The 27,018-nt window shown below is 44.4% G+C and overlaps 1 protein-coding gene across 2 annotated transcripts; it reads right to left on the bottom strand.

The window, feature by feature from the left end:
• Positions 1-3,491: 3,491 nt before the first annotated feature.
• On the bottom strand, positions 3,492-25,686 carry Supv3l1 (Suv3 like RNA helicase). 2 transcript variants are annotated; one of them, XM_050142236.1, is made up of 15 exons: positions 25,349-25,686; positions 23,644-23,721; positions 22,961-23,068; positions 20,450-20,564; positions 18,861-19,029; positions 16,871-16,982; positions 14,594-14,671; positions 12,818-12,909; positions 10,797-10,977; positions 10,585-10,678; positions 8,724-8,943; positions 7,422-7,502; positions 6,666-6,842; positions 4,990-5,138; positions 3,492-3,986 (listed from the first exon to the last, which is right to left on the bottom strand). In XM_050142236.1, the coding sequence occupies exons 1-15, from the start codon at positions 25,620-25,622 to the stop codon at positions 3,572-3,574; spliced, it is 2,343 nt and encodes a 780-aa protein (XP_049998193.1). In that variant the 5' UTR covers positions 25,623-25,686; the 3' UTR covers positions 3,492-3,571. The 2 variants fall into 2 exon arrangements, with proteins under 2 accessions (XP_049998193.1, XP_049998202.1); XM_050142245.1 differs by lacking the exon at positions 3,492-3,986 and adding an exon at positions 3,993-4,191.
• Between the last annotated feature and the right edge of the window lie 1,332 nt (positions 25,687-27,018).

Here is a 27,018-nt window from a genome sequence, read left to right as displayed (position 1 = left end):
TAAAAGCCAAAGCCGCAGAGAAGGGCTGGCCACAAGCAGACCTGAAACCTGGCAAAAGGCTGTTCCCTGTGCCTGAGAAGAGGTGACCCTCTTCTGCTGCTATTTAAATATCCAGGTTTCCTGCCACAGTTTTTGCCGTGTATAGGGATAATGAAGTGCTGTCCTGGAGTTTCTGTACACTGTACTAGTCTTTAAAAAAACAAAACATTGTCTCCAGTTTCCACTCAGCTACTCCTACCTTGGTTGTGAATTTAAAGCGAACCAGCTCTGGGGTCCTGTCAGAGCTCGCTGGCTCATCTTCACTGTACTATGGACTCTGTAGCGCCCTGAACTCAGCCAACTCGTTTAGAAGGCAAAATAAATGAATGTAATTTTACAAAGTTTAAAGACAGTTTTGTGTCAGGGCTGGAGATGGCTCAGCAGTTAAGAACACTGACTGTTATTCCAGAGGACCCAGGTTCAATCTCTAACACTCAGATGGCAGCTCACAGTTATCTGTAACTCCAGTTCCTGGGCATCCCTTGGCCTCTCTGACCTCCTGCAACACCAGACATGCATGTGGTACACACATGCAGCCAAACACCCGTATGCACAATATAAATAAAAGGAAAATAAAAAATATACTTTTGTGAACACTAATTACACTTGTAGAATATCTGAATGTGCATTACGTTTATGCTCTGGAAGATTTATTTTTTAAAAAAGGTTTATTTATGTATATGGCGTTCTGCCTGTATGTACACCTGCAGGCCACAAGAGGGCACCGGATCGCATTATAGATGGTTGTGAGCCACCATGTGGTTGCTGGGACCTGTACTTCGGACCTCTGTAAAAAGCAGCCAGTGCTCTTAACGTTGGAGCCAGCTCTCCAGACCCCAGGAGCATTTGTTTAACAATGTAAACATGTGTTTCTTTTGTTTACGCTGTATTTGTTTAACTCTGTGAAGCTGTGATTGATTCTCTGCCTGTCTAAAACTCCTGATGGGCTAATAAAGAGCTGACTTGCTGCTAACAGTAAGGCAGGGGAAAGACTAGGTGGGGAATGGAAGGCAGAGAAAAAAATACAAGAGAAATCTGGAAGAAGGAGAGCAAGAAAAAGGGCAAGGGGAGGATGACAGCAGGGATCAGCCACTCAGCCCGGCACAGAGTAAGAGTGAAAGCAAGCTACACAGAAGAGAAGGAAAAAGCCCAGAGGCAAGTTAGCTGAGTTAACTTTAGAAAGGCTGGTAAGAAATAGCCAAGCTAAGGCAGGCATCTATAAGTAATAATAGGCCTCCCTGTGTGTGATTTATTTGGGAGCTGGGTGGCAGGCCCCCAAAAGACAAAAAAAAAAAAAAAAAAAAAAAAAAAGAGAGAAATAATAATAAAAAAAATCATACTCAGGTTTCTGGTCTAAAGCTTTCAAAGAGGAAACTCTTGGCATGATACACATGCTTGTCTCCATACATGTGTGCACCAAACATACTATGTTAGGTTTGCTTGTTTTTGAGCTACAGTCTCACTGTGTAGCCCTAGCTACTCTGGAATTGGTATGTGGACCAGGCTGGCCTCAATTCAATTGTTTCTGCCTCCTGAATGCTGGGAATAAAGGTGTGCACCACCATGATCAGCTCTAAGTGTATTTGTCTGATCGAGGTACAGAAAGACGGAATTATGATGGTTTTGGGCATGAGACTGATGATTTGTGCTGGCAGTTCTGTCTATCTACAATTCAAAGGAAGTTATTTCAAAAGATCTAGGGTCAGGTTAAGAGCACTGACTGCTCTTCCAGAGGTTCAGAGTTCAATTCCCAGGAACCGCATGGTGGCTCACAGCCATCTGTAATGGGATCTGATGTCCTCTTCTGGCCTGCAGGCATATATACAGACAGAACACTCATACAGACAAAAAAAAAAAAAAAAAGACCTAGTGTCATGCTATAGATGTGCCCCCCCCCCCACGGATATAATATGCAAAGTATTAAGTCACTGGTTGTTAATGGCAGCCAGATACGTCCTAACCACATTTAAGCCCCTCAAATCTAGAGCTGAGGTCAGTATCTGAGCCTCAGTCCATACCTCGTGTTACTGTTCAGAAGAATCAACAATATCAAACAAAGGGCTCTCAGTAGGTGTTCCAAAGCACATTAGAATACCACCAGGGGAAATGAAAACAGCTATATTTTTAGAAAAAAAAATGCAATCATGATTAAAACCAAACATAAGCCCACAAAAAAACTGGCAGTCAGACTTCAACAAGACCGAGCTGCTCAGATGAGTGGTGTTGAGATCAGTTCCCGCTTGTGCTCCTTGGTGGCATCTCCAGTCTCTTCTGCTAAACCACAGGGCCTCCTGTCCCTGAGAAGGGAAGGGCAAGAGCAAACTCTCACTGTTCAAGAACCTTCAGCTAAGCACTCGTGCAGCTCTTCCTGAGAGCCCCCTCCCTTTGTAAAAGCCCTGCTGTCGGCTTCAGTCCTTGAGGATTTTGTGAGACCACGTGGACAGAGTAAAGTTGATTCTGGAACCTGACGTTGTCCAGCACAGGACACCCACACGATCTCCTAGGCACTCCACTCCGTTCCCCACAAGGAAGGACAGCACTTCTCAGTCTTTGCTCCCATGAAGACAGAGGTCTGAGATGAAGACTGCCTTCTAGATAATGTCACCCCAACTCCTCAGCACCCTGAAGAAAAGCTGTGACACATGAATACCACGTCGTATCTGGCTGTTCCTCGAGCCTCCACTCTGGAGTCAGCTTTGTTTAGCACAAAAGTAGGAAACTGGTTTAAGTCTCAGAATGACCTGTGAATTCCATTCTCGGGCAGAACGGTCCAAACCTACAGGTTACTCTAGGAAATACTTGTGGTGGGCAGGCTGGGACTGAACAGCCTACCATCACTTAACATCCAGCAACTCTGAACACGACTGCCCACGCCTTCACAGGTGCCATGTTGAACAAGGCAGAACCAGGTCTGTCCAATGCCTGAACTAAGGTCTTTAAACTTCTAGCTACATTTTTAACCAGGGCGGATGGAGACCACTGTGCGGCAGACTGGCCTTTAAACATGGGTGGTCTGACAGTGCCCCGTCCTGAGGGAGCTGACCTTCCCCATCACTTATTTCTACACGTGTGTGCACTCATTTCAGAGTCACACTGCTTCCACGCTAGCCCACACACTGTGACTACAGCAGCGCACTAGAGACACAAGCGTCCTTGCCCTGCTGAGCTGTACTCCATCTTTTCAGCTTCTAGAACAATCTCTGGTAGTGGGTGTAATAGACAAACTGTGTGCCACAGAATTCCACCTGTGACATCCTTAGAAACAGGCCTAACAATCCCCCAAGCTGATATGTGCAGGATTTCTGGAACAGCAGTGTCTCAGGGCTGCTCTACGAAAGGCCACTATGAACACTTAGGAAAAACCTTGAAGACGCTCTATTTTAAAGGTTGGAATAAGTACTTTAGATGGCTTTAGGAATTTACTGTTCTATGAAAAAAAAAATAGTGCAAGATGCCCACAATCCTATCACAGGCAGTGAATGCCATGTGCATAAGGATTTAAAATTGATTTTTATTTGCAAAATTAAAAAGCTTAATCAGAGTTGGGGTCCTTCTTCTTTCTTCTTGTCCCTGCCTTTTCTCTGCCATGTTCCGGCTGTTGCGTCAGCCACTCTTTCTGGAGCTGCTTCAGCATGTCTGCAGTGAGGAGTCCTTGCTGCACCAGCCTGGAAGCAAGGGGCAGCTCGCTGGCACTGGGGCTGAGTGGCTCTGCAGCTTTATCCCCTGCACTTTTGGTGCCACGTGTCCTTTTTGCTGGGCTCTTTAAGGTTCCTGACAACTGTGACTGGTTCCCTGACTGTGAGCTCTCCAAATTCAAAAGCTTGCGTGACTCAGAAAGTTTAATCAGTTTGGTGATGTTGTGTACACCATCTTGGATAATGACATCCAGTTCTTTCTGGAGATTTCGAACAAGGCTGGAGTCTGGAAACATATCCATGAAACGGTAGCTGGGAAAAGAACAAAGAACATTAGAGCAACAGCTCTGAGCCAGCAGCAACAACCTACCCACATTCTAGAGCAAAGCTTCTCAGCATTAATGCACAAGCTAAGACTGGAATCCTTGGTAAAATGCATGACCTGGGCTGCGGAGATGACTCAGAAGGGAAGGTGATTGCTTCACAAACATGGTGACCTGAGTTAGAGTCACAGGGCCTACATAAAACATGGAAGGAGAGAATCAACTCCACAAAGTTGGCCTCTGAAACAAAATGCACTCTGGCATGTGCATTTCCCACCTACCCCTATCATACAAACATGCACACACACACATACACACACACACAGCAGTAATTTTTAAAAAATATATTTTATTTATTATGTATACAATATTCTGTCTGCGTGTATGACTGCAGGCACCAGACCTCATTACAGATGGTTGTGAGCCACCATGTGGTTGCTGGTAACTGAACTCAGAACCTTTGGAAGAGCAGGCAATGCTCTTAACCACTGAGCCATCTCTCCAGCCCCCATTTTACTGATTTGTTTAGTTTTGTTTTGTTTTGGTTTTTCTGAGACAGGGTTTCTTTGTAGCTTTGGAGCCTGTCCTGGAACTAGCTCTTGTAGCCCAGGCTGGCCTCAAACTCACAGAGATCTGTCTGCCTCTGCCTCCCGAGTGCTGGGATTAAAGGCGTGCGCCACCACCACCACCAGGCTTAGAGAACTAATATTTTTTTATGAGAATTTAAGTCTAGATGGAGCGGAGGTTCTTTACTTCTGAACAGCTCCCAAGGGATCTTACATTTTCATTAGCAAGGATCTAGTCAACATCCTCATTAGGTTAAGTATTCCTGAAGTCTTTTCAGAAATAAGTATAAACCAAACTCAAGCACCTTCAAAAAAAATAGAGTACCCACCAATTACCTCTACCTTAAAAGAGCAGAAACTCACAAAACCTTTCATTTGCCCCATGAGTTAGAAAATTAAGAGCACAAAAAGGAAAAGGGTTGGTACCTTAGCCACAGGTAGAGATCAAAAACATCATGGACAGCTTCAAGATCCATGAGGTCTTTAATATTCTTAGGCGGAAGCAAAGGCCACTTGATATACCGGCGTAACCACGCAAAGGTCAGGGGCTCATTCCTGCTGAACTGTCTGGCAAACTGAAAGCAGAGAACAAAGTTTGGTAACAACCAGAATCCTCTTAGGTCTAATTAGAAAGAAAAAGGAGGTACAGCCTGTTAACTGTGGCTGTTTCAAAAGACAAGCTGCTTTCCTTCATGCTTGACACTTTCCTACATTTTAAAAAACATTTACTACTTTATAAGGGTTTATTTAGTTCAGACAAGGTCTTTTTCAAGCCAGGCTGGTCTCAAAATTGCTACCTAACCTAGAGGCCTTGAATTCTTGATTCTCTTGCCTCCACCTGGGCACTGGGGTTATGGGACTGTGCCACCATGTTCAGCTTAAAAATATTTATTTAAAATAAAAATGGGCCAGCAAGACTGACTCCTTGAGTAAGAGCACTTGGTGATAAGCCTCGTGGCCTGAGTTCAGACCCCAGAATCCACATGGTAAGAGAACTGATTTCTCAAGACCACCATGCTAAGTGGCACTCAAGGCCATCAGCAGACTGAGCTCCTCATAGTTCAGGATGGGATGAGGTAGCAGAGCAGCAAAACCCTCCAGATTTCCCAGCTCCCAACAGAAGGTCTAAGCAATGCTGACTTGCATTCTTCCAGGGTCTTTCCTCTCTGGCAGAGGCTCCTGCTTTGTTGGAATTGTTGTCTGGTGAATGGTGTAAACAGGACCAAGGCTACAGGAAGCAGCTCCAGTCATGTGAGCATATAAGTAGCTGAAGATTACCCACAACCTCCCCCTTATTCCAGTTCTCCCACCAATGACATACTTCCGGGAAAGTACCTAAACACAGACCTCTAAGGCACACTGTTAAGAGATAAGGAAAAAAAAAACAAGTTGCAAAATAATTCATTATAACATTTATGGGAAAACACCCACAAAACAGAACTGGAATTCCTACAGGTACGTGCATGAAGACAGATACCATGTGAAATAAACTCTAATAGCAAGTGTTCCAGAGGCCTGAGATTGGGGATGGCAGACAGTGTTAACCTTTCCATAATGTGTTAATTTGGTATAACAAATATGTGTGTATTATTTACATACTTTTACAATAACTTACAAAGTAAACCCAGTAACAGATTTAATTGAAATCGAGCTGCTAAACGTAATGCTAAGGCCTATGGTAGAGATGGCAGAGGTCTGGAGAAGAGCCTTGAGCTTAGCGGCATGAGGTGAGCACTCAGGATGGAGCACCAGGCAGTTCCGTTTCTAGAATCCCGTGCTCCTCACAAGTCACAGCCCAGTGCAAAGGATGAGAAGGAGAGGGGAGAGGCGCAGCCCTTACAGTTGAGGAAGTGAGCACCACTGCTACACCAAACCCTAGCCCTGCAAGTGCTCATTTAACTGTGTGCCAGCTTCTTCACAGTGGCCACCATCCAGGCCCAAATACAAGGCAAGGTTATCCTTCAAAAATTACCAAGTCACTTTATATTTCAATTTTCGGAAAGTTTCCTATATTTGGGGTACTCTCCCAGATGGACAAAGTACGGTTTGGAGGGAAATAGGTCAACCAGAAACAACCCAACGGCATAGAGCTAAAGGCGTACCTGTAACAGGGACGAGCAGACAAAAGGCTGTTTCTTGTTGATGGGGGCTGTGCAGAACACATACCTCACCCGTAGACTTAGTGGAATATGCTGGATCAGCTCTGCAGAGAACTTAAAATCATCCATATTGCAGACAAAATAGTGTCCATCAACTTGTGCAAAGTCCACAAAAATATCCTGGGGGAAAATACATATGAAATTACTGGACCGCCTGGATGTGAATTTCCCCCTGGATGTGAATAAAGAACTCAGGCCCACAAAAAGACAACCTCTTTAATCCCCAGCGACCTCAGGAGAAACGTGCTTCATACTGCTCTCTGAAGTTAGGATGTTTCTCCCATGGTCTTCCTAACCTGCATTTCTTTTTTTTTGGTTTTTCAAGACAGGGTTTCTCTGTGGTTTTGGTTCCTGTCTTACAACTAGCTCTTGTAGACCAGGCTGGTCTCGAACTCACAGAGATCCGCCTGCCTCTGCCTCCCGAGTGCTGGGATTAAAGGCGTGCGCCACCACCGCCCGGCTCCTAATTTCTTTTTGAGACAGAGGCTCACTATGGCTCCCTGGGCCCGAGCACCAGGCTTACAAGTGTGCACTGACACTCTCAGCAATCCCAGACTTTGGAGGTTTTCACCAGCAGTATAAATTTCATGGACAGCAACTGCACAAAAACAGACTACCCACTCCTGTCCATGTCGTGAGCCAGTACCGACATGGTTGTCAACAATTTTAGAAGAAAAAATTAAAAGAGCTTCCACCTACTATGAGGTTGGACAACGTGGTCTCAGGGAGATGGTAGGCAAACATTTCGATCTGCTCAGCAGTTGGGTGGAGACCCGCTGCCTGTAGAAGATAAGATAATCATAAGCTGAGTTCCCCCTCTTCATCTTTTGAATGGTATTTTCTTCTTTTGAAACAATGTCCCACATTAGGCTAATTTTTTACCAAACAAGTCCCATGCCAAGAATTTCAGTAATACAGAGAAAAAGATATGACCATTTTATATTTACTGTAACTAGAAAAGCTAATAGGACTATTTAATGAAAATGGCAGATATGTAGCCTTCTGCTATGTTTCAGTCAGAGTACTAGAATATGTATTTGACAGAATAACAAAAATGCCTTTGAGGATGAAACAATTTTCCTAATTCTAGTTCTTTCTAGGGAATAAAAAAGAACAAGGAGACCCCAGCTACTTCACCATAGGCAACAGAACATGAGAAACATCTGCACTGGAGATCAGCTGGCTTTTCATATACTGAAGTGTTAAGCAATGCCCACAGCGAGTGTGAGGACAAGGGAGAGAGGTGGAGGAAGAAGAAATCAAAAGATGCAAGCCCCAAACGTCACTTGAAGTCCAGAAATGAGGTACACAGGAAGGAAAGAGGGGCTGAGTATAGAGTGCCCAGGAGCCATCCACCGAGGAGAAGTCAGGCCACCTGCCTTCACCCCATCACCTCCCATACAGTTCCCTTTATATCATCTACTGACAAGTAAGCCACTAACGTGAATTTCTAGAAACGTAAAATTAAGTTAGCTTGCTTTAAAATATGATCCAATAACCACATATTGAACTCAGCCCTTACTTGCCTCCAACTGTGTAACTCAGGCTAAGTTTTTCCTCTAGTCAAGCTTTAGCTAGTTCTCTACTTTGTGACTCTATGTGCACCCACAGCAGGAAAAATCATGCCAACTAAACCTGCTGAATCTGGATCTTTCGCTTGTACACAGTTCTCTAAGATGTATGGATGCCTCTCTAACATACTAGAGGAAAGGTAGGCGTGCGTGTGTATGCGTGTGTGTGTGTGTGTGTGTGTGTGTAGCTGAAGCTGGAGTTACAGTTATGAGTTACATGGCATGGGTGCTGGGAAGCACTCTCGGGTGCTCTACAGAAACAGTGTACACTCTTGATGCTGAGTATATACTCTCTCCAGCACCAAGGAGAGTTTCTTGACATGGTTTCCCCAGCTCAAGCTGCCCTTCTGCTTCCCCGCATTTGAGGCAAGAGACTAGGGAAGGAGTGCTGTCCTGCATGCAGCAGGAGCAGTTACATGTTAAGTCTTACCTGTATAGGCTCCACAGGTCTATTCAAAATCTCCTTCAATAAAGCCAAGTCCTCTCCGTGCATTGTTGTGACCTCTCCCTCTTTAAAGTGTGAGCTGAACCGGCCAGCTCTGCCAGCAATCTGCAGAGCTTGGGAGGTGGTGATTGGCTCTAGTTCTTTCTCTCCCTTTTCATTGATGCTGGGCTTTATAAGGGAGTAAAAAATAATTCTCCTTATGCTCCTGAAATAGAAATAAAAGTGACCCCATAGACTATACACGGCCCTGTCACTTGGGTCATCACAGATGTGCTCAGTCCAACTCTCATTTAAGTCAAATGGAGCTGGATAGACAGCTCAGCAGTTAAGAGTACTGGCTGCTCCTCCAGAAGACCCCAGAGTTCTATTCCCAACACCCCCATGGTGGCTCACAATCATCTGCAACTCGAGTCCCGGGGGATATGACACCTCCAATTGTACCACACACACAAGAGTGTTGTGTAGAAATACATTAGGCAAATACCCATACACGTAAAATTTAAAAAAAAAGTTTTTCCCCTCTCTACACAGTCTTTGACTTTCCGGGAACTCACTATGTAGACTAGGCTGGTCTACATATTGACCAATGAGTTCCTGGGCAGCAAGGGCGGTTACACAGAAAAACAAACAACAACAACAAAGACAGTCTCATTTGTAGCCCTGGTGGCTTATACCTCAGTATGTAGCCCTCTTGAATTTTGGATCTTCCTGTCTAGGGTTATAAGTATGCACTACCATGGCCAACTCTCAAGCAATATGTCTGAATAACTGTGTATTTACTTACAGTCACCTTTTTTTTTCTTTTTTTTTTAAAGAATTATTTATTTATTATGTATACAACATTCTGCCTCCATGTATGCCCGCACGCCAGAAGAGGGCGCCAGATCTCATTACAGATGGTTGTGAGCCACCATGTGGTTGCTGGGAATTGAACTCAGGACCTCTGGAAGAGCAGCCAGTGCTCTTAACCACTGAGCCATCTCTCCAGCCCTTACAGTCACCTTTTGAGAGGGCTAATTGTATGATATTCAAATTATTAAGCTAAAGAAAATGACATCAAATAAAGTACTCTCACACTGCTACAGGTCAGCTGTGCTGGGAACAGTGTGGCACAGGCCTCCAGTCCCAGGTACGGAAGCTGAGGCAGAGAGACTGGCTGAGCCCAGAAGTCTGAGGCCAGCCCGGGCAGTGTTGTGACACCAACCGAAGGGATGGCTCAGTTTAGGAGCTTTGGCTGCTCTTGTAAAGGACTGGAGCTCCATTTCTACACCCACCATTCCTACACGGTAGCTCACAGTGACTATCGCCCCCCTCCAGAGGTTCTGACCCTTCAGCACTGCACACATGTGATGCACATACATACATGCAAGTAAAACACTCGTGGATCAGACAAAAAATTTAAATCCTTTTCAAAAATCAAAACAAACAAAAAAGACAAACTGAGTGGTAGCCAAGAGTTCAAGGTCAGTGTGGCCTGGGCGACCTGGTAAGACTGTCCAAAACACACACACAGGTAGCTGCCAAGAACATTTAGTAGTAGTCTTAACAGTCTGGCCACTTTCACTATCTAAAGATAGTAAGTGCCCCACACTGGAGGGTCACATACCGTATGACTAAGAAACCTAAAATAAAGCAAGGGAACAACTGATTTGCCCTAGTAGGGGGTGCTTCAAACCCCAGTGTTCTGTGATAATTCTCTTTTATTTCCCGAACAAGTATAAAAAGATAAAGCTTAAATCTACATTGATTCTAATCGATTAGAAAACTGAAAAAAAAAAACCAACCAAACAACAACAACAAAAAAACCTACATCTAACTCATTGTTTATTATAAACAAATTACTTACAAATTAAGTCCCATGCCAATTGCATCTGTAGCTACCAGGATTTTGCACGGATCACTGGGATCATTAAACTTTCTTGCTTGAGCAAGTTTGGTCCCTAGAAGGAATAGTTCATGTTAATTCCATCTTTCTTACTATGCTTTCTAAACATATCTCCACCTAAATAGAAGACGTAAGAGCTTTTACTCCCCGTCACAGCGAAGGCCAATTATTACCAGGTGGGAGGCTGCCATAGATAACAGCGGATTCCAGTCCCCGGATTTCAATCTGTCGGCTCACAGAATAAATATCATTCTTGCTAAAACAGACAATGCAGTCCCCAGGCCGAAGGTTATCTAAAGACTCTAGTGCATGATCCAGCACGGAAATGGGGGTGAGCCTTTCATAGTTGTGAACCTGCAATAAAGGCATACAAAGAAGAGGAACACAGTCATTCAATGCCAGGTCACTGGAAAGCTGGCAAGGCAGTCAACTGGACTAAAGGCAGGTTAAGAATCGACTTTCAGGAGCAAATCATTTGAGTGTTGCGTTGCCTTCAGTTCTTACGTTGCTAAATCAATGTTATCATGTCGACAGCCTTAAAGAACTCTAACGTACACTGATTTCAGGACAGTGTGGCAGCTTCAGGAAGATTATGGGCTGATATTTCCATTTTATGACAGAGTAAAACAGTCCAATAAAAGATGAGATAGATCTTTTCTGCCTTCTGTGGTCAGCTACAGACAGGACCCAGTGCAGGATTTGAATCCGGAATTTCCCTGCTGCATTCTACTCTCTCCCTCAGAGACAGCATGAAGTGTTACAGGTCAACTTAAAGCATTTTTACATCTCTCTAAGAGCTAACCTTCACTGTCACCACAGACACATATCTCTGGGTGTGCCTTATGACAGTGTTTGCCAAAGGGTGTAACAGCAGGAAAGACCCACCTTAAATGTGAGTAACACCATCCCATGGCTCGGGTTTGGAGAGGATAAAAAGCAAAGCTGGCTGAGCACCTGTGTCTGGCTCTCTGCTTCTGACCCTGCAACCGCGAGAACAAAAGAAGCCCTTCCTTCCTTCCTGCAACTACTTCATCGATTTGCCACAGCAATGAGAACCTTACAGTCTTATTAAGAAATTCTGAATTCTGGGCAGTTTCTAAAGGAAACTAGTATCTCCCTACTCCACATCTGCAAAATGGGCACAAATTAGATGTGGCAATTGCATAAATAACAAAGGCTCCAACGTGAGATACAGAGGACTGAGAACACTCAAGCTTAGGCTGAGCCCAAATTCAATAGTCTGGTTCACTTAGCTCTAAAGAGACTTACAGTCCTGAGCTGTGGATGAAGCTCTATAGTGCAGCATGCGTAAAGCCCTTGGACCCACTCCTAGCACCACAAGAAAGTAAACAAACAAACAAACAAACATTTCTGGCTCAGTCCTCCAAACACTTCATGGAAATTAAAAGCTGAGTGTGTAGGCAATGCCTATAATCACAGTACTCAGGGGGCTAAAGCAGAAGACTGCATTTAAGGCCGAAACAACAACAACAAAACAGCCTGGCCTTGCCCCCAAAGAATCTCCTACCCACACTGTTGGAAGACACAGGGCCAAGGCTTCACCATCAGAACCTCACATTATGAAAGTTAATCTCATATATATACACATTCATATACATACATTATGTATGTATGTATATGTATGTATATATATGTATATGTATACACATATATATATATATTTGAGAGCCGGTCAGTTATAGGAAAATAAAGATTTACTTTTTCCTAAACTGTTTTTAATCTTTCTTTCTTTCTTTTCTTTTCTTTTCTTTTTTTTTTTAAGACAAGGTTTCTCTGTGTTGTTTTGGAGCTAGTCCTGAAACTAGCTCTTTTTTTTTTCCCCGAGATAGGGTTTCTCTGTAGCTTTTGGAGCCTATCCTGGCACTAGCTCTGTAGACCAGGCTGGCCTCGAACTCACAGAGATCCGCCTGTCTCTGCCTCCCGAGTGCTGGGATTAAAGGCATGTGCCACCATCACCCAGCTGTTTTCAATCTTTCTTTAAAAAATACTTTTTAGGCTGCATAAAAATAAGGGGTCTCCTTATGCCAACCTCACATATACTGTGGTACTTGCTCACGGTGTGTTCAATATGTAGTTAAGTTCTGACTTTGCGAGCCTAGCGCTTACAGGAGCCAGTGGACAAGTGCCCTAGGCTCTTGGGCATAGCCCACGGGAAAGCAGTCCAGTCTCTTACCTCTACCTCCTCACCAGTTGTGTACAGAAGCTCAGTGACCAGGTCAATAGCAGCAGATTCTCCGCACAAATGGACTTCCTCAGCACAGAGTCCTGTAAAAGCACACACGGATTTACATTGCTCTGTCTCTTTCTAATGCCATTGTAATTGTCCAACAATTTCAGTCTCTCTGACCCAAGCCTTCTTTGTATGGGGCAAAGATGAGGCCAGTTTTATAATTTTTCTCCCCCGAGACAGGGTTTTTCTGTGTAGCTTTGGTGCCTGTCCTGAAACTCGATCTGTAGAGTAGTATAGAGCAGGTCTCAAACCGCCTGCTTCTGCTTCCGAGTGCTGTGATTAAAGGTGTGCACCACCACTGCCTGGCTCAGTTTTATAAATTTATAGGCCTTTGAATTGCTGCAAATAAGGCTGACAGGGTGAGGCCAAGCAGGACTGGAGGCTGGGACTCTGATGCTTAACGACAGGTGTTAGTTCTAGGCCTGTCTTCTTCAAGTCGGAACTCCACGGAAGCTGAGGTGCTTCAAGGGGTGGTGTGGGGGCCAGTGAGCAGAAACAGCTCCAGGCTCCTCAGCTCCACGCTGTCCTACTGTCACCTACTGCCCCACAGGCAAACTCAGGGTCCAGCTCTCTGCTTTCAATCTGAAAATGTCTACCCTACAGCATGCTGGGTCAAAACTCAGTTCTAGCTAAGCATGGTGGGCTAGGCTATATCCCAACACTTGACAGGCTGGGGCAGGAGGAGCTTAAAATCAGCCTGGGCTACAGAGTGAGACCCTGTTTGAAAAGAGGAAGAAAATTCACTTCAGAAATCAGGCAATATACCAGGCATGGTGGTGCACACCTTTAATCCCAGCAACTGGGAGGCAGAGGCAGGTAGAGCTCTGTGAGTTTGAGGTTAATCTGATCTACAGAGTGAGTCTACAAGACAGCTGGGGCTACACAGAGAAACCCTGTCTCAAAAAACAGAACCCAAAAACAAACAAACAAAAAAAAATCAGGCAATAGACATTTGTAGCCTATGAACCTAAAGAATTCCACTTCTAGGCCCCATCCTATAAAACAAAAACAAATCAAAGGTAGAAAGCTACATCATCAATAACCCTACTACAGCACTGTTAGTGATGAGGAAAATGCTTAGCATCATGAAACAAACGCAGTACCGCTTTTCAGCAGATAATATCCAGACACATTCATTTGTAGATTATGAACAAGAGAACCAGAAAAAAAGCAAAGTTCTGAGTACCACATGTGTTAAAAACTGACATGAACCATACCAAGACATTAACAGTGACTGTAAATTACGGCAAGAAAAACTTTCTTTCCTTTTCCTTAAGGTAGCCGAGGCTGGCCCTGAACTTGCTGTGTAGTTCACGATGATCCCCTCCTCCTCCCAACTGCTAGGATAACTGAAATGTTCAATCATACCCAGTTTATGTAATTCTGGGAATCAGACCCAGGGCGTCATGCATGGCCTGATGCAGGTCCTCTACAAATGAACTGTGTCCCCAAATCAAACTTTCATTGTTTTTGACGCTAAAAGATTAAACTCAGAGCCCTCCCATGCTAGGCTAGTGCTCTACCACTGGGTTATAACCTCAGAGATTCAAAAATTTCTATTTGTGTTATTTGGTTGTGTTAATTTTATAACTCACAAACAGTATTTTTTTCATACTTAGAGTAATATCTAAACAATATTAAAGCTTATACCCATGACTTTCTGATTAACTTTTCTCAGAAGGAGAGGCAGCAGCTGGCTGGAGCAGTAAGAACACTCACCTAGCAGTGCTCTGGTCCAGGCCCATCCTCTGCCTGAGTCTCTAATCATCTGAATCTCATCGATCACAGCCACTTCATCTTAAAACAAAAAGTCACCATGAGCAATAAAGCCACTTAAACTGTAACCCCAGCCCCTCACCAGCGTCATTACCATGGCTTACTGGGTGCATCTTTTCTAGAAGGCTTTGTGCCTCTACACCTTTTGTTCTTCTAAAGAGTTTGTCCTTCTTAAGAAACTTATGAGGGTGGGACCAGGACCTATTCCTAGTGCTTGAACTGGCTTTTTGAAGCCCATTCTCTTTGGAGGGATACCTTGCTCAGTCTAGATATACCTTGGTTCTGCCTCAAAATGTGCCAGACTTTGTTGACTCCCCATGGGAAGCCTTACCCTCTCTGAAGAGTAGATGGGGTGGAATGAGGGGAGGATAGGGGGAGCGGGAGAAGGGGGGGGGAGGAAGTGGGAACTGGATGGGTATGTAAAATGATAAAAGATAGTTTAAAAAAAGAAAAGAAAAAGACACTTAAGAGGTTATCTCCATTTGACAGGAAAGTACACGGAGGCCCAGAGAAGTTACACAGTATGTGTAGGGATGAGACTCAAATCCAAGCCACTTCGTTCTCAACACCACACTCAGAGCCACTCTCCTCCACTGTCTTCATCTGTCCCACCTCTGCAACCCCAGACACACCCTGCTAACTGCCTAATACAAATGACCACATCAGACTGCAGACAGCTTGATGGGTAACAGAGGGTACTTTCAGAGGACCTGGATCTGATGCCCTCTTCTGAACTCTAAGGGCACTTGTGTGCACAAACACACACACACACACACACACACACACACACACACACTTAAAAATAATTCTTAGCACAGCATGGTAGGACATGTCTTTGATCCAGCAGTAGAGAAAAAGAGGCAGGCAGACCTCTATGAGATTGAGAGAAACCCGGTCCATACAGCAAGTTCAGGCCAGTCAAGACAAGTCTCACAAACAAACAAACGACCACATCTACACAGTGGCAGAGGAGAAGACAGGCACCTATGTTTCCAGGGGTGAGGAGTGGAGAGCCTTTCAGTGACCCAAGGAGCTTTCCATGAACAGCTCTCAAGAGCGTCAAGTGCAGGGGATGGAGGGACCCCTCAGGCCAGTGGGCTTGGCTCATGTGCGAGGGTTTTAAGCCCATCGTGTAAAGCAAAGCACTACCTGGTGTCTTTCCTCATGCACAAACACTTCTAACCATGCTACACTGGTTCTACAAGCCACTTTCATTTCCCTCCTAAAATACCAAGGAATTGAGAACATCAAAGAAGGCTAATTTATATTGAAAACCAGATTAAAAATTACTCATCACATCACGACATACAAACAGGATAAAAACTGGGAAATAGAGAACCTATAATTTGTGTGTGCTACTTGCACTTAAAGTGTATGACTTTTATTCACAACACACTGAAAAATGTAAACTATTTTAATCAAGCATTGATTTGAAAAGAAAAGCAAGCTGTTAGTAAAAACCCTACGATCGATCCTTACTATATTTAACATAGTTACCTGATGCATACTCTACAGTAACAACTAACAAAATCTGAAGACTAGCAGAGACTCGAGAATATACACCACGGGTTAATTAAAAGTCACCATTTGGAGACAGATGGGATTAAAACATTACATACACTTTAGCATCTTAAAAATGAAGCCAGAAGTTCATTAATGCATTGTATACAATACAGACTTTTTTCACAACTGCAGAACCTAGGGCAAGTGCTCTACCACTGAGCTACATTTCAGACCCATGGCAAAATTTAATTAAACTAAAATATTCCTTAATAGGGAAAATGCAGAATCTTTGCCATAAAAAAGAGTATCATGTAACAGTTAAATATATATGTATATAAATACAAACACATATATATATACATACATACACACACACAACCAGTCTAACCAGACTATGTCTGACTTTTTTTTTTTTTTTTTTTTGAAAACAAGGTCTCATTACGCAGCCCTGGCTATTTGGAACTCATTATGGAGATCAGGCTGTCCTGGGATTCCCAGAGACCCATCTACCTCTGCTCAAGTGCTAGGATTAAAGTGCTGGGATTAGATTTCATCCAAGGCAAAGGACAACAAGCATTCAGAAGCAAGCATGACGAAGTTTACTGTAAAGCGCTAAGTATTTAGTGTACTATCTTCTTCTAGATTTGTAACTTTTTCATCCTAAGGCTGTATGTTCTAGGTTTAACTACACCGATTTCCCGAGCAGCATATACATACAAGGAGTTGTAACACTGCACATCTCCACAGTACAAGAGACGTGGGCGGCTTGCTTCCCCTCAGGGTCAACCGTCTGCCGCTCTTCACCTGTCACCAAGTCACAGGGGACACCCTGGAAGGAGAAGAAACCCAGACTCGTCTGACTTGAAAATGGTGTTTAAAGCGTTTCATTCCACTACTATCAAACTTATTCAAATAGCTGAAGAAAATATTCCCAATGCTTATTTACACCCATATATCCCTACTCTGCTGTACAACTTAGATAAATCTGAAGAAACATCCAATCAGAAGAACCCTCAGCAGAGAAACTATAGTGGGTCCCCTGTTTCTTGAGACACAGTCTCTAGTAGGCCAGGCTGGCCTCAAACTCACTATGCAACCACATATGATTCGAACTCCTGCTCCTCCTGCCTCCACTTCCTACATCCGGGGATTGCAGACATGCGCCAAGGCTCCCAGCTAATAGTTCTGGCTCTGCTGCTTGTTTCCTTTCATAGTAGTAGGTAACAGGGCTTTGCTCGAGCAGGCAGGTGTTCCACTACTGGGTGTCACCTTTCACTCTCGCTCTGCACATTTCAGCACTGACGGAGTTAATTCAATGATCATGAATTGTTTCTCCATCTAGAACATCACTATGAGTGAAGCTTGAGAACAAAGGGCCTCTCGATCTAACTCCCCAGAAGAAACATCAGTATATGGTGCACTGGGTTCTCAGCCATTCGAGGCAGGACTGCAGGCTTCTCCAGCCGAAAGGATGCTTTGTACTCACTCTGAGAAGGTCTAGTTTACAAGTAACCTACAATATTTAAAAAATAAAAAGGCTCCAGGAGACAAAGACAGAATAAGGAATTCTGAAATTAATGTCAACTGGAAAAATGGCCCCACTGTGTGAGGACTTAGATGGGATCTTAGGAAGGACCAGGGAGATTGTTACTTGAGAATTGACACAGAAATTAAGATAATTTTTTTTCTTATACATATGTGTGTGGTACCTGTAGAGCAGGGAAGGTGTTGGATCCCTTGGGGTTGGAGATATAGGCGCTTTCTGTGAGCTACCCTACATGGGTCCTCTGAAGGGACAGCAAAAATTCTTAACCAGTAAAGCCATTTCTTCAGACCAAAACACTTGAATTTGAGTATGGATTAAATATTAAATAATAGTCTATTCTTTCAGATAAATATTCTATAGTTACGTTAATGAAAAAACAAAAAAATACCAACCAGGTCTTTGTTCTGGAGACAAATATCTAAAATGTATGGCCAAAGTATTATGTATACAAAAAAAAGTAAAAGTAATATCTTTTTAAAATGCAGAATAAAAATTATCTAAACAAAACTGGATAACCATCATGTCATACCATAGTAAGACAATAAAAAATAGCCCATTTAGTGACACAATGCTCAGACCAAAGGGCTTTGGTCCAGTTTTGAAACCGTGGCTCTAGTCCTGATCAGCTCACAGCATCTAAGTCTGATCCAAACGCTGGGGAGCACTGTGAGAAGCCAAGGAGCACTGCAGAGGGAGGCTCAACTCCTGATGGTTTTTCTTAATAAAGAAAATAAATGTTAAAAGAAAAAAGGGGGAGATGAAACACCTAAGAGTTGGATGTGGGCTCCTTCTCATGGACTGCAAGTTTCTCTACCTAAAATATCCAGCTCTATGTGCGCAGTGTTCTTTGATGTTCTCTTGGTTTTCTGGGACAGGGGCTCCCTACGTAGCCCAGGCTTGCCTCCTGCCTCCACATTCCAAGCGCTGGGACCACAGGCCTTGCACGGCATTTTTTTCTGAACTAAGCACACAGCACGCTGGTGGCATGTCAGAGTCCAGCAGCTCTTCCTCCCGCAGCTGTATAGGGCACCACCACCTCTTATGGCTGATGGCTTCTCAGTATGTGACACAGATGCTTCTGTAGCAGAACTGTGTGCTCTTCCCCACCCCCACCTCACAGAGGAAAGCGATCAAGGAAATGAGTGTTGGTATTGTACTAACAGCAGCGTTACTCTTCTCAAAGATCTCGTGGGCCAGCAGTTTCAGAGGGCCGCAGTACACTCCAGATCTCGCAGACAAGTACCTCTGGATTGCATGGTAAGTCTTCCCACTGTTGGTGGGGCCTGAGTGGAATATTATCTTCCGTTGTATGGCTCTGGCTTCTGGGTACCTAAAACATGAGCAGACAAAGAGCTTAATTCTATCAACCTCAGAATCCATTCTAGCAGACAATCTTTGAAAAACTCAATGAACAGATGTATAACCACATCAGGAATGGCACTTACTGGAGGACAAAATCCCAAATGCAAGTGAATGTTTTGGAGACCTCAAGGTTCTGAAAATGAGTTTAAACTGGTCCCATAGATAAGCTTACATCATTCCCACAACTCTGAAGATCAGACCCCAAAGCAGATCTCCCCAGGCCTTCAATTTCAGTTTTTCTGACTAAGGTAACTGAGTCTCTGCTTCTGCCACGTGGACTGACTGGCAAGGAGATATGTGCTTCCACCACATGAAAAAACAAAACTGGGCAAAATACTGCAGCAACTCTTTGGGGCAGAGAAAACAGGCCGTGAGGACTAGACCCTGATGTAAGGGAACACTGGCGACGATCTCCTTACATCCCACCAGGACACTGAGACTGAACCCAAGCAAAGGACAACAGCTGCCCTGAACAAGCTAGAGATCAGACTTAGGTAGTTGGAATTTTTTTTAAAGACACAGTTTTATGTAGCCTAGGTTGGCCTCCACCTTGCTATTTAGTCAAGAATGACTGATTTTTCTTTCTTTCTTTTTTCTCCTTCCTTTTTTTTTGGAAGGCGGGACAGGATCTATCTATGTAGCCCTGGCTATCCTGGAACTCTCTATGTAGACCAGGCTGGCCTCAAAATCAGAGATCCTCCTTCGTTTCCTGAGTGTTGGGACTAAAGGCGTGCACTACTACAATAGCAACTTTGAATTCTTAACCCTCTGCTCTAGCTCCCAAATGCTGAGATTACAGGCATATACGGCCATGCCTGGCTTTATGCAGTGCTGGGAATCAAGTTTAGAGATTTGTCCCGCTCAATTGATCTATCAATTGAGCAAAATCTCCAAACTGGATTTTAGCAGCTGGAATCTGAATGGCAGAGGGCAGAAAAGATAAAGAGAGTGGGAGCCCCGAAGTCACCATGTGCAATGGGAGGGTCTGTGGGGTTCTGGCTAAGGCTGGGCTAGAACTATGTAAGGTGAGAACTGGCAGGGTTTAAAGAGCAGCCCACAGGATTTGAGCGTCCGGAGCGTCTCAAAGGTGTCACAGTGCTTAGATGCTGCAGCTCCAACATCCAGGCAGTCGGACAAGACATCTGGACTACAACATAGAGCAATTTTGCAAAAAACTTTATCTGAAATCCATCCTAAGAAAACCATAACTCAAGCTCTATCAGAATGAAAGGGCCACACCAACAAAATGTCTGACAGAATTCCTTTGTGATTTTATTTTGCTTTCAGGAAAAACAAAATGTAGACTCTATAATTTATTATAAAACAAAAGCATCAACATTAGTTTCCCCAAATGAGGAAATCCCATATCAGTAAGCACAAGAACTAACCAGTTGGGTGGTATCCTCAAGTCACTGATTTTACGGAGATCTTCCTTGCATTCCAGTACAGGAAATATCTGTTTGGCATGTCTTAAGAAAAATGGAAATAAATCGTCCACGTGGGCTGTAAAAGAGCACAGTGCGTGAGCATACTCGCTCTGCATCAATACTCAAAACTGAACCTCAAACTTCCAGTCCTCCTAGTTCAGACCCCACTGCTACAGAAACCATTTCTTCCTTCCTTCCTTTTTTTTTTTTTCCCAACACAGAGTTTTTCTGTGTAGCTGTATGTGTCCTGGAACTAGCTTTGTAGACCAGGTTAGCCTTGAACTCAGAGATTTGCCTGCCTCTGCCTCCTGAGTGCTAGCACTAAAGGTGTACAACACCATGCCCAACAGAAACCATTTCTTTTGAAGGAGGTGAGTTGGACACAGCCAGGGCTGCAGAGCAAGAGGCCCCATCTTTCTCTGGGACCCCACTTTCTATTCCCTCTTTCTCCAAACTTCACTACTTTTCTGGCAAAACAAAAAACTAGCTGCCAACTACCATGTTCCACGCTCTAACTCTCCAGTATAAATAAGCAAATGTTAACACAGTGGGGAAATAAACTGAAAATAAAGAGCCTGGACATACATTAGAGAGACATGAACTTTTCTTTTTTTTTGAAATGTCTTGGGTAAAATGGCTGTTGGGGCTTGAACCCAGAGTTTTGTACATGCTAAGCCTGTGATCAAACCCTGAGCTACATATCCACCCTAGCTCAAGACATTTTTTTAATAAAGATTTATTTATTTATTATGTATACAACATTCTGCCTCCATGTATGCTTGCATGCCAGAAGTCTCATTATGAGATGGCTCTGAGTCACCATGTGGTTGCTGGGAATTGAACTCAGGACCTCTGCAAGAGCAGCCCGTGCTCTTAACCTTTGAGCCATCTCTCCAGCCTTTTTTTTTTTTTCTTTTAATTTAAAAGACCAAAGAAAACCACACCTTAGTGACCATGAGAGGAAAGTAGAGTGTGTCCCATTTGGCTATGTGTCAGGTTCTCCCTCAGTGCCTGGCACAAGCTCAAAGTCTAAGCATCAAATACATTTAACACTATAATTAAGAGCCCAAGATACCTGTGGAAATCAAACAATAACGTTCCTAATTTACTTTTTGTTTTAAGGCCCAGGCTGGCCTGGATCTCAAAGAAATCCTGCCTCAGCCTCCAGAGGGACAGGACTAAGAGAGCCACCATACCTAGTATTTTGTTTTTCTTTTAAGACATGAACTTTATAAAGCATGCTCTTTAATATATTCTTAAATTTCTCATGGCTTCAGAGAAGGCTCGGTGCACACACGTGTTGACTGTGCAAACATGAGACCCTGAGTACAGATCCACACACAACTAGAAGGCCGGACTTCTCTAACCCCAGCTTTGGAAGGGGGAGAAGCAGGGAGACAGGAGGATCTCTGGGGCTTGACAACCACCAGCCCAGCTCTAGGTTTATGAAGAGCCAGTGACAGACTGAATCCTGTTGCCATCCTCTAGTCTCTGTATGAGTACCCAAAGGAGCACGCACACACACACACACACACACACACACACACAATCACTCATTTAAAAATTCTCAGTAGGCTGGAGCGATGGCTCTGTGGTTAAGAAACTGGCTACTAATCCGGAGGACCCAAGTTTGATTCCCAGCACCCACATGGCAGCTCACAAGCATCTACAACTCCAATTCTGGGGGATTTGATACCTTCCTCTGGCCTCTGAAGGCACCACATACATGTGATGCACAAACATATGTGCAAGCATAACACCCATACACATAAAATTAAAAAATTTTAAAACATCCTGTAGCTGAGTGGTGGCTTTAATACCAGCACTCAGGAGTCAGAGGTAGGTGGAGCTCTGTCAGTTGTACAGAGTGAGTCCAGGACAGGCTCCAAAAGCTACACAGAGAAACCCTGTCTCGAAAAAACAAAACAAAACAAAAAAAAAAAAAAAACAAAAAGGAAAAGAAAGAAAAAACAAAAACAAAAAGATAAACACCCAGGCTAGAGAGACATCTCAGAGGTTAAAAGCACTGCCTGCTCTTCCACAGATCCTGAGTTCAATTCCCAGCACAGGTGGCTCACAACCATCTGTAATGAGATCTGATACACTCTTCAGGTTGTACAGGCATGCATGCAGGCAGAACACTGTATACATAATAATTAAAATAAAAGAAAAAGAAAAAGAAAGAAAGAAAGAAAGAAAGAAAGAAAGAAAGAAAGAAAAAGAAAGGGGAAAAAAACCCCTCTAAGCATGCCAAGGAGATAGCTCAGCAAGGAAAGATATTGTCAGACAATCCCAGGAACCTAAAGCTAGAAGAAGAGAACAGAGTCCCAAAAATTGTCCTCTGACCTCCAGCCAAATGAGTGCCATGGCGTACACACACACACACACACACTTCTCTTCTTCCCCCAACTCTCTCCCTCCTCCCTCTCACGCATACAAAGTAATTTTTAAAAATAATTCTCTAGCACTTGCCTGCACTGAAGCAGATGTCATTCAAGACAATGTGGATGTCCACATCCAGAGAATGAGATTGCATAATGTAATTTCTGAAGCTTATGAAAGCTTGGTGAAAGAGACGGGCTGTGGAAGACATGAAATCAAAGCATACAAGACTCAGTTTCTACTTCGCTCTCAATACTGAAACATATACACATTGCAGCAAGCTCCAAGAGTCTATTACCGTTTGGTTAGCACAGCTGGTTTACTACAAGCTGGGCTGAAGCTAACACTAAACAGAACACCGTGGCAGGCTGAATATGCAGCTCCTGCACTGTGCAGTCTGGCTTGCAAGCTGGGCTGTAGCTCACCAGAAAGTAAGGAGAGAGACTTTTCTTCAGACTACAAGTACGTAGTATGACTACATATAACAAAGTACAAAGGAAATGTATCAACTCTATAAAGATGTTATTGGCAGAGCTGGAGAGATAGCTCAGTGGTTAAGAACACTGACTGCTCTTCCAGGGAAACAAGGCTCCATTCTCAGTAGCCACATGGTGGCTCACAACCATCGCTAACTCCAATTCCAGGATTTCCAATACTGTCCTCCATGGGCACTGCATGAACGTGGTACATAGACAGACATATACACAGGCAAAAGATACATATAAAATGATAAAGATGATTAAAATAAATGTTAAAAATGTTGTTGACCTTACCATCAAGTCCATAGTCAGCACTCAGTTTTTGGATTTCTTGCCTCTTATAGAACTTGTCTAAGACCTTCTTTACTTCATCTAAAAGAGAGATATAAAAGTTTAACATCTGTTTCCAAGTTTAGACACATACACAAAAAGCAAAAAGAATTTGAAGTCATAACGCAAAAGGCAGCAGCCTCAGGAATGCTACAAGAACGTGACACTCTGAGCTGATGCCTCCTGGTGAGGCCATGTGCAATGGAGTGTAAGGAAAACAGAAAAACAACAGGAGAGCCGTGCTACACCACAGACACACGGAGAGAACCAACTCCACAGAGTGGTCCTCTAACCTCCACCTGCGCCCAAAGCTCCCAGAGCGGCCAGCACTTCCTAGAAGAGGTGAACCCTTCTGGTGTCTGAGGCAGACGGACCGCACTGCTAGGAGTAGTGTCAGCCATGGTAGCTCATGCCAGCAATCAGTAATAGTCTCCTGTCTGAGAACAGCCTGAGCTTCTTTTGAGGAGGAAAAGGGTCGAGGGGGAGGAAGGGGAAAAAAAGAGAAGTACTAGTGGGGCAGGAGGTGGGGCAGGCCTTTAATCCCAGCACTCGGGAGGCAAAGGCAGGTGGGTCTCTGTGAGTACAGAGCTAGTTCCAGGACAGGCTCCAAAGCAACAGAGAAACCCTGTCTCTAAAAACACAACACACACACACACACACACACACACACACACACAGAGAGAGAGAGAGAGAGAGAGAGAGAGAGAGAGAGAGAGAGAGAGAGAGAGAACGAGAACGAGAACTACTATTTTGTTGAGCTTGGCAAGTGCTGTGTCCCAGGGCTATATCCTTGAGCTCATTTAAAAACAAACAAACCTTAATTTTGAAACAGGATCTCTTTAAGTTGCAGTCGCTGGTTTGGAACTGAACTCTGTAGCCCAGGATGGCACTGAACTTGCCATTCTGCTGCCTCAGACTCCCAAGATGAAGTCTGTATTTTAAAGTCATAGTAGGACACACCGATTTTGTTATTAAAGGCAGTTGCTTAAAAGTCGTTCCTGGATAGCTGGTGCCCAGAAGACCTGTGGTGTTCCTTCATTCAACAAAAATGTTATTCAGCTGGAGGAAACCTTTCATCCTCCTAATCATACAGTGGCAAAAACCATCCATATAATCTGAAGGCCCAGCCCGTTCCACTGAAAACAATTACATGCTTGTCAAACTTACCCACACCTAGTTGGTAGGACAAAAATCCCACTGTCACCCAGTAATGCTAAGTCTTTTTTCTTCATCTCTGGAGCCTGGGCCGGTAGGGGTATTTATTACTTTTGGCAAGGACACTTTTTTTTTTTTATCAACTTTTATCTTGTATTTACCTCATAGGAGAAATTCTTATTGAGAAATTGGGCTCTGAGACTGGTCGTCTTGGCAACAAGACGGCATCTTAACATTGTTAGACATCCGCGTCCAGTTAATGGCAAAGAATTCTGAAAGTCCTCACTGCCATCCCTTCACGCCCTCTACGGACCCGAGGAGGACAAGCGGCGCACCACTTAGGTATTAAATTTTTCTTAACCCTCTCAATCCAAGAGATAGAGTTTAACCACTCAGAGGAGGGACGGGAAGAGTCAATGTCCCTATAAAGGGAGGTAAGAATAACTAGTTTGCACTGCACCCTGCAGGCCCGACCCTCAGCACTGCCGCTTCACCCGGCGGCTCCAAAACTCACTCTTGTCCAGAGGCCGAGTGAGCTCGGCGCCCACGTCGCCGTCGGCGCTGGGACCCTGAGGCTTCACTGTCAGAGGAACGAACAAGGACGTGTTCGGGGCTTTGGAGCCACCAGAGGCAGATGAGGAGGAGGCGGCCAGGCAGGGGACGCGTCCTGGAGCCCCGGGGAAAGGCCCCACGAGGGCGCGAAGGGCGGAGCAGGTGGCCGCCCGAGACCCAGCCCCGCGCCCCGCGGGGAGCCGAGCCCACAGCAGGGCACACCGAGGAAAGGACATCGAGACCGCGGCTCTACTCCGAGCCGGGAGAAGCCCGGCGACTGGGCGCTGAACAGTGACGCACGTTGGGAGCCCGCAGAGCGAAAGGACCCAGAGCGTGGTAGGGCTGTCCCAGAGCGCGCCTGACCACAAAGGAGATGTAAGTGCCGGAACCTCGCTCTCTTCAAAAGAGAATGACATCTGTAGGGTACAACCGAGGAAACGAGCTCGCATTCTCTCACTCTTTCCACGGCAATTGGCAGTAGCTTTCTCCAAGGAAGGGAAAATAATCAGGCATATTTAGGGACGCCACAGATGAGCCGAGGGGAACCTTGCAGCGTCGTCACGTGATCAAACTGGCCCCTGCAGTGAGCCAGCCTCCAGGTGCACGTGGCTTTAAATGCTTGCGTTATTATCTTTAGTTTCTTGGTAGGATGACGTTAAAGGACAGAGGTTGACCTGTTACTGATCAAGACGGGTTTCAGAGACCTTTCATTTACTTAACGACAGTTAAGTCCTTGTATGGCATGTGTGTCGCTCCTCGCTGCTAGGACTCGATGATGCTAAACATTTGCCTCACCACTGAGCTTACAGAACTTAAACATGAACGTAAGCAGCTTGTACTCTTCCTCACAGCTCGTAAGTCAGAACAAAGCGAAAGTAATTGCTGTGTACCTGCTTAAAGATTAATGTTGTTTGTGTTGGATACTGTTTCCTCCCGAGACTGAAACATATTAAATTCAAAGCAAATGGTCACAAGTTCCTCTTACTTCCCGATTCCTACATTACGATCTTGTAACTAAATAACATGTTATATAAGTAATATCCTGTGTCAAAAAGTTAGTTTGCTAAGTGCCTTTTCTTGTTTTGTTTTTCGAGACAGATTTGATTTACAAAGTAATGTTAGGGATTTAAGGAGAGGTCCTTAAATTTTATTATGTTCGGTTGGAACCTCCAGCTCACCCCTGCATCTGGAAAGCTCCCTTCCTCCTTATCTACCTTTTGTCAAAGTTTCCCAAGATGGAGTACCAACTGGTGAGCAAATCAAGTTCTGCTCTGGCGAGTGCTTGCCCTTGAGGGGGAGTCAGGGCCTTAATTTTTGTTCTCTGTGTATCTGTTGTGTCTTGTCCTCTTTGGCTGTCTCAAGTACAGAAGAGCTGGTCTGTCCTTCAAACTCTCACTGCCCTGTTCATCTGAGTTACATGAGCAGTATTAATCCCTTCCCTGGGGGATTATCGGCTGCTTGGAGTTTGCAGTCCACCAAGTCTGGACAGCTCTCCTGAGCTTGGCGCCAAATGGAGGACTCCCTTCCCCCACTTCCTGCTTCCTGCTCTCTGCCTGACCTTATTTGGAAGCTGCTTTGATTCCTGATGCCTGCCTTTTGATATAGTTCCTTCAAATGCCCCCCCCCCCCCCC

The sequence above is a fragment of the Alexandromys fortis genome, unplaced genomic scaffold, assembly GCF_014885135.2.
Source record: "Alexandromys fortis isolate MF-2015 unplaced genomic scaffold, M_Fortis_MF-2015_v1.1 scaffold_9, whole genome shotgun sequence".
Lineage (NCBI taxonomy): Eukaryota > Metazoa > Chordata > Mammalia > Rodentia > Cricetidae > Alexandromys > Alexandromys fortis.
Note: the sequence above shows the minus strand (reverse complement) of the source record. Positions and strands in the feature narration are given on the sequence as shown.

What these genes read in the sequence shown, in the direction of transcription:
- Supv3l1 (XM_050142236.1), bottom strand. Translation starts at nt 25,622, where the DNA reads ATGTCCTTTCCTCGGTGTGCCCTGCTGTGGGCTCGGCTCCCCGCGGGG. An exon ending in CACTCGGCCTCTGGACAAGA is followed by an intron (nt 23,722 to 25,348) that starts GTGAGTTTTGGA and finishes TCTCTCTTTTAG; the next exon opens with ATGAAGTAAAGAAGGTCTTA. An exon ending in TTGAGAAGAGTAACGCTGCT is followed by an intron (nt 16,983 to 18,860) that starts GTTAGTACAATA and finishes TTCTCCTTCCAG; the next exon opens with GGTGTCCCCTGTGACTTGGT.